The sequence below is a fragment of the Triticum aestivum genome, chromosome 2D (genome assembly GCF_018294505.1).
Source record: "Triticum aestivum cultivar Chinese Spring chromosome 2D, IWGSC CS RefSeq v2.1, whole genome shotgun sequence".
NCBI lineage: Eukaryota > Viridiplantae > Streptophyta > Magnoliopsida > Poales > Poaceae > Triticum > Triticum aestivum.
Window position 1 is genome coordinate 15,703,436 of NC_057799.1, and position 7,499 is coordinate 15,710,934.

At 43.6% G+C, this 7,499-nt stretch overlaps 1 protein-coding gene across 1 annotated transcript; it reads right to left on the reverse strand.

Annotated features, from left to right (window-relative positions):
• Window positions 1–226: 226 nt before the first annotated feature.
• On the reverse strand, window positions 227–1,266 carry LOC123048315 (probable WRKY transcription factor 62). The gene is made up of 2 exons (XM_044471443.1): window positions 968–1,266; window positions 227–860 (listed from the first exon to the last, which is right to left on the reverse strand). Exons 1-2 carry the CDS (start codon window positions 1,213–1,215, stop codon window positions 227–229), a joined length of 882 nt encoding a protein of 293 aa, XP_044327378.1. The 5' UTR covers window positions 1,216–1,266.
• Between the last annotated feature and the right edge of the window lie 6,233 nt (window positions 1,267–7,499).

Here is a 7,499-nt window from a genome sequence, read left to right on the forward strand (position 1 = left end):
GATCTGCAGCGCACGAATTCAACCCGCAGATCTGATCTGCAGCGAACTGTAAACGCATTTTCCGGATCCGACTTTTACAGGGTCTGCAGAGATGCTCTTACCCAAGAACACTAACAAGAAAATGCCGGCATAGGTACGTACAAACTGCCAGCAAAATGTTTGCTAGCCGCATATTTGTCCATGCTTAGTAGGCTGAGGCTTTACTGACAGCTTTTCGGCCATCGAATCAGTGCTTCACCGACGGAAGGAGAGCGTTGGCACAAGTGAAACATGCTATCGGTACAAAAATGTCTTCGACATCGAAGAACTCGCCAACGTAATCAAAGGAGCAGTTGCCAAAGAAATCCCAGTCAGAGCAGACAGCCGCCGACTCCCAGGAGGAGGAACAATGGATTTCGTCGGTGGAGGAGCTCAGCTCCGCCACTTTCCCCGCCGGCCGCATGTCTGGCAACGGCGTTGACTCGACTTTGGCCACCTCGGCTGGGAGCTCCTCCGAGAGTGAGGTTTTTCGAGCGTCACCGTCGTCAGGCCGTGGCGAGCGGCTGCCCACGCACCCAAAGTCGAGGATCTTGACGTCGTCCAAGGCGGCGAACGCCGCCTCGGCACCGTGGCAGCAGGTGTGGTCGGCGAAGTAGGTGAGGACGTAGAGGGGAGGGTCGTGCTCCTCTGACCGCTGGACCTGCCTCCTGGCCGGGCAGCCGCCGGCGTCGAGTGTGTAGGCGCACCTGAAGTAGTGCCTCGGGTGGTTGCTGCCCCGGATGTCCTTCTGCCCGTACTTGGTCCACACGAAGCCGTCGTCCCAGTTCTGCTTCCTCTCCACCCTCGTCGCCGCTGCCGTCTCTCCGCTAGTCGTGCGCGTCCTGAAAAAACACAATGGTGGTTGGCTCGTTGGTCGTTGCTCGACGTGTACTGTGTACATACAACGTCAGTCATGTAGCACTAGTGCTTCGCAGTTAGCTTGATGTACCTTCTTTTGTGCCGGGTTGTCTCAGTGGCTGCGCTCTGGGGCCCCAACTTGCGCTTCTTCCGGCCTGCAGGTTTGCCGTGGAGGGCGGCGAGGGCGCGGTCGCAGCAGCTTAGGATCTCGGCGGCGAGCTCCCGTATCCCGGCGTGGTCGTCCTGGACCTGGAGCAGGGCCTCGAGGGCGGCGGCAGACTTGCGTCCCTGCGCCATCAGTTCGGACACCCGGGCCGCCGGAGTGACTAGTGCTGCCATGTCCTCTCCTCTGCGACTGGGCTGCTTTCTCCCTCCGTGTGAGCGCGTTTGTTTCTCTGAAGCTAGCTGGGGTGGATCTAAGCAGGCGGGGGAAGGTCACATTTTATACATGAGATCTGAGCATAGTTTGGGTACTCCATACTACTTAATCTGGATATTTAGGTCAGTAGCTGCCGGTTGCCAGCTATAGGTAGCGGCTAGCGACCGAGGGTCGACGAATGCACATGCCAACCGTTAATTATTATTACTCCATTAACAAAAACATAATCGATTCGTTGACGCACGCGCCATTTTATTTCATACTATATCAACACGGTCATACTCCCACTTGGAGTGAGTTGGATCGACCGATGATGCATGCATGCATGCACGTTGCCGCGTTGCACGGCGCGTCGTTTAGCTGAATTTGACTACTACTCCAAGGGTTCACGATGCAAATGCATGCACGGGCAATCATACTCCCTCCGTTCCTAAATGCAAGTCTTTGAAAAAATTTCACTATGAACCACATACGGAGCAAAATCTTTAAAGTCTTATATTTAGAAACGAGGGAGTAGATAGCAATAAAGAACTACAAATCGCAGGGGAATTTTGTTAGTTAATGTACTGGCCGTCCAGAAGAAGCAAAAAGATCTATATGTGGCAGGCACACCCACCCATGCATCCATCAGCAGGTGGCGTTTTCCTTTTATGCCTCATGTGTGCCGTCTAGTTGTAATATTAACTGGTTAAGCTTGTTGTCCATCCATAATCCAGAACAGGAGTTTACCGTGGCCCACTAGGCCAAACCCAGTTGGGAGCTTGGCATTAGAAAAGCATGTGGTGCTACTAATACCATGGGCGGGTCTAGCATGCATGACAGTGGTCTCGATTAAAATAGGCTCCATTTGGTTTTGCATTTGATAGTTGGCTTCGTCACTACAAAAAAAAACCACGTATGGTCGCTTTTTCTGGGACGCTATTTTATTCGTCTCTACGCCTATGGACACTAGCGACCTAAAGACGCTTCTTAAGACGTTTATGGAGTGCCACAAGCTTTTTCTTATAATTAGCCTTCAAGAAAATAAGCATTTAATTTTAATTAACTTAGAGACTATTTGTGAGACGTTTTAGTGTGCGACTCTATTCTTATCTTAGACTTAAGAAATCTTTTCCCCACAAAAAACAGAAAAAGACTTTAGAAATCTTTGAATAATCATATTTTTAAGCCGAATAGCTATTAAAATGAGTTGTACTAAACTTTGAATAAAACTTCTAGACACCAAACCCTAGCCTAGATTGGTTGTGGTGTGGGCTTGGACCTTTTCTTGGTCCGACCGAGAAGACTCGGTCAAACACCAAACTGGACGGTGTTCTGTTGGGCCTAATAAGACGACCTAGATCGGCTAATTATGCTAGTGGGCTGAGACGGGAAACCCTATTATGTGTGTAGGTCAGCCGACGGGGATCCTGTACGGCGCACAGGTCGAGACCTCCTATAGGCTGCTCTCTGCGGCAAAGAGCTGTCGTTTTGCATAGACGACTCAATGACTAGGCCGGCCCCTGAAGATCAAGACCGACATCGAACGCGCACTATGGTGCAAAAAAACGCTATCACAGGGATTCAAAGAAGGGATCAAGTGTTATACATGACCTGCTACTACCAGTTGAACTAGCAGTCATATAAGAGCATATGGTAGCATCAACAATAAAGAACCAACAGGCTGCGCGGGCCAGAATTATTTTAGGAAATTTAAAAGTATTTTTTTCAAAAAAATGGAATGTTGTACAAAACTGAAACACTTTCCAAATTTGTAATTTTTTTAATAAACTATAACATTTTTGAAAAACAGGAACCTTTTTTGAAAATCATGAAGATTTCTTGAAACGGGATCATTTTTCCGCATTCCAGAACGAAATTTGGAGACGCGAACATACTTTGAAACTCCTGAATAATATTTGAAAACACGAACATTTTTTCCAACTTGTGAACAATTTATGAAACTAGGACATTTTTTGAAACTCTGGGAAAAAATGAAAAGGTAAATATTTTTTACAATTTGCGAGCTATTTTTGAAAATGGGAACATTTTTTAAAGCACGATTTTTTTTTAAAAGTTGTGAATTTTTTGAACAAAAGCATCCCCAACATTTTCTGAAAAACAAGAACATTTTATGAAAATTCCCAACATTTTTTTAATTTATTAACAACTTTAATAAACGAATTTTCTTCTTCTTTATGAGCACAGTCTACGCAAAACTGGGCCAGCCCATCGCGTTGCTGCTCGGTCGCTCGCCTGTGCGAAGTGCCGGCAGTTTGACGCAGTGCACGTCAAATAGGATATTCCGCGAAGGTTGTTGCGAACGAGCTGGCGCAAACCCCCCTCGCGCACTGGGCGTTCGTATGGGCCGTCCCATTTTCCTTTCGTTTTTCTTTCTATTTCGTTTTTTCTTTTCTTTCCTTTTACCTTTTCTTTTCTCTTTTTTCTTCTTTAATTTTCTAATTTTTTCATGATTCTCTTTCCAAATTTGCAAACAGTTTTTGTTCATTGATTCAACAAAACGTTCATCAATGTAAAAAAAATGTTCGTCAATTCATAAATGTTCATCAAATTCACTTTTATATTATTCCGATTTAAAAAATGTTCATTAAGTCTCAAAATTTGTTCATCGAACTAAACAAATGTTCATCAAATTTGGTTTTTGTTCATTGTTTTAATTTTTTTTCATAAAATTCAAATGTGTTCTTCCATTATTTTAATTTTTTCTTGAATGCAAATTGTGTTCATCCAGTTCAAAAAATGTTCATCTATTTTAAAATTTATTTATTAAATACAAAAAAATTAATCATTATAAAAAATGCACATAAAAAGATCATTATGATATAAAAATGTTCATTCTTGTAAATCGCAAATATTTTTGAAATCAAGAACTGTTTTTGACAATTCACCATTCACAACTTTTTGATATTTTAGAACACTTTTGTAATCCTGAATTATTTTAACATAGAATAAAAAACAGAAAATATAAAAAAGGAAAGGTAAACATGAAAATGAAGAAAAGGGAGCATCCCTCCCTGCACATGGCCCGACTAAACAGGGTGCGAGGGGGTGGGGCTTGGTGTGCGCGCTTCCGTGAGTTCGGGCGCCCAGCTCGCCAAATAGGGGCACCCGTCAACCAATAGCCACCAATTGCGCACCCTGGTGCCCTCGTGCACTTCAGGACATCCCATGTAAGGGCTGGGCGCTCGTGTATTTGTTTTTCATTCTTTCATGTTTCTTTTATTTTTTTTAGTTTGAGAATTGTTCATGAATCTCAAATTCAAAAAAATGACCAGGGTTTCAAAAAAGTTGTTGATTACAAAAATAGTTCATGAATTTGGAAAATGTCAATCAATTCATAAAATGTTCACAAATTTAAAAAATGTTCGGGATTTCATAAAATGCTCCTGAATTCGAAAAATGTTCAAGAATTAGAAAATGTTCATGTAATTGAAAATGTTTTCAAAATCAAAAAAGATTCACAAAATTCGAAAATTGTTCTCAAGTTGAAAAAGATGTTCGCCTAATGAAGAGGGAAACAAATCAATAATGAAAAAAAGGAAAGAAAAACAAACATGGAAAAAGGAAAAGAAAAAGAAATGAAAAATAAAATAAAATAAAAATGAAACAAAACAAAAAAGCAAAAGAAAAAATAGGGAACGTGCGCTATTTTGGTCGGGCCAAATACACGTAGTGACCAAGGGGGGCCTGTATGTTTAGACGACAACCGTCGATCGTCACATTAAATTCGAACCGCGGGTAGGACCAAGCGGCCCGGTCCAGAGGGAGCCACATGCGGGCCAAAAAGCCCGATCGCATTGTCCAGCCTACGTCACACCCATAGCTCGAGAATGCCACCCTTATTGTTGCGAATCGCACTCCGCCCCTTCAATCTTCCACTGCCTTTATACTTATTAAACTTTGTGGATATTACTTGGATACGTATATTACCCAATAAAGTTACCCTTCGGCTCGTGCGTCTTGCGCCGAGGCCCATATGAGATTTCACGCTCCCCGTCTGTGCCGCCGTAGATTGGCTTCGTCCTATGTGACCTTAGAGCTTGGTGGATCTCGGCGCTTGCCGACACGAGGACTTGCTCTATTTTCTAGATATTTTTTTGCGTATGTTTAGGGTTTGTGCCCTCCTAAGAAAGACGGGACGGCGACAACTCCCTGAAGTTAGAATAAGGGTCTACCCACCTACCCCGCTCTGGCGGTGCGTCTAGCATCATCGGAGAGCGTGTGGAGGTATGTCTCCGGCGGATCTCGTGGGATTCAGTCAGCGTTTGTCTTTTATGAATTCACTTGGATCGGTCTTCGTTCGTCTATATTCGTGTGTCTTCATATTACATCTTTCCGTTCTACGTTTCTCTTTATGGGTGGTTGTTGTTGTTCTTGTGCGCTGGTCCTATTGAGTCTTAACCCGACGACTTCCTAACTGTCTACTACAACAAGTTTTGCCTGGCTCCATTGAGCGAGAGGCGAAAACATGGCGCGCCATGAGCTCACTCCATTGCTTGTAGTTGTCGCTAGGTAGTCTACGGATCTGGATCTGAATATTTTTTTGACTTGTAGTGTTATTTGTACTGCCTTGGTAGATGATGAATAAATCGGAAGTTTTTTCCAAAAAAGGTTTGATATTTTTGCAAAAATAATGAAGAATAGATATTGAGCCAATAAACGGAACACCTCAAAAAATACTGTCCTTTGTTTTTTAACACAATCCATATATGTGGTTAATTAGCGCCCCCGGACTATCTTGCTTAATCAAAATTGACGTTCACGGACCCAAAAATCAATTTGATGTCCCAGACTATTTTCAAGTTGGTCTTACAAATTTATTTTCTTTACCGCGCAATGCTTCCCACGTCTCTCAAACTTTTATCTCCATATATCTAACCGCGTATTTTTCCACGCCGCACGCCATATCCCCACCTCCCCATTTATCCAACCTCCTGATTCCAATTTCCCTCAAAAAAGAAAAAAAAACCTCCTGATTCCAATCTACGCCGGCGACACCACCCGGCGCGCCGCCCATTCCCGCACCCCGAGCAGTGGCAGCCTAAGCCTCAAGCGCTGCCCTCCCCCGCTAGCTCCGCCCGCAGCCGACTCCTGTTTTCCTCCATCGACAAGCTCGGTAGTTGGAGCCCCGTCGATGTCCGTCGTCCTCTCCGTCATGAAGTCGTGCTCCTCCCGACGTCATCCTCGCTGTCAGGAAGCCGCATCCACGCCTGTCTCATCCTTCACCCCGAAGTTCCACTGCGTATTCCGCCGGCACACCGCCCTGCAAGCAGTCACTCCATCCAGCATCTTCAGCGTCCAGCCGTCCACCATGTCAAAGGAGGTGATGCCCTGAATCCCATAGCCCTGACAGTTTTGTCATTATATAAACCAAAGTGGTCTCCTTCATTTGTTCATCTCATGTCTCGATCCTGTTCTCATTCGTCTCCTTACTTCCTTCATGTAGGTAATGCACTATAAGTGTTTGTTGAATTGTTTGCTTGCCTAGAATTCAATCCTAACAGATATTCTTGAAAGAAGTAAGCACTATTTGGTCAAATCAATTTTTTATATGGCAAAACTCAATAGTAGTACAAGTGGTGTTAGATAGGCTGGCCAAATAACCTCACATTGCATTTACGCTGGAGCATAAAACATGTTTAGTTGTACAGGCTACAACGTACTCTGCTATTTTATAGTAATTTTATTCTATCCTATTTCCTACCTCATCTTAGTGCAGTCCCACTATTTCGTTAGTTTTGATTCTTGCATCTTATCTGAAGGGAGCTTTCAATCAGCAGCTCTCAAATTTTGCACTAAAAGATTGGTGTTCACAGGTTTGTATGTTGTTGTGTGTGTTGCAGTAACTTCTACATGTATATTGACATCAGACGTGTAAACTAATGTTGACAAGATGACATATATGTAGACTTAGCTCTCTGCACAAAAGGCGATCTATTTGTGCTAGATCCATTTGATATTTATGCGGTTTTCTTATAGTGTCTACTAGGTTCCTATTGGATCTTGCGTGGTTCACTTGTGTATTAGATAATGCAGTGCAATGCATGACCTTGACATATGTTGCTATGCATGACTGTAACATATGATTTTAACATTTTTTGATGAAGATATTATGTTGAGGATACCTCGACGGCTTCGAAGCCTAAACATCCTAGTGCAGGCTGCTGAAAGTGTACAACCAAATGAAGAAAATTTACTAGGCCCTCCAGAGATTGATGATCTATTACCAAACAAGCCTCCTGAA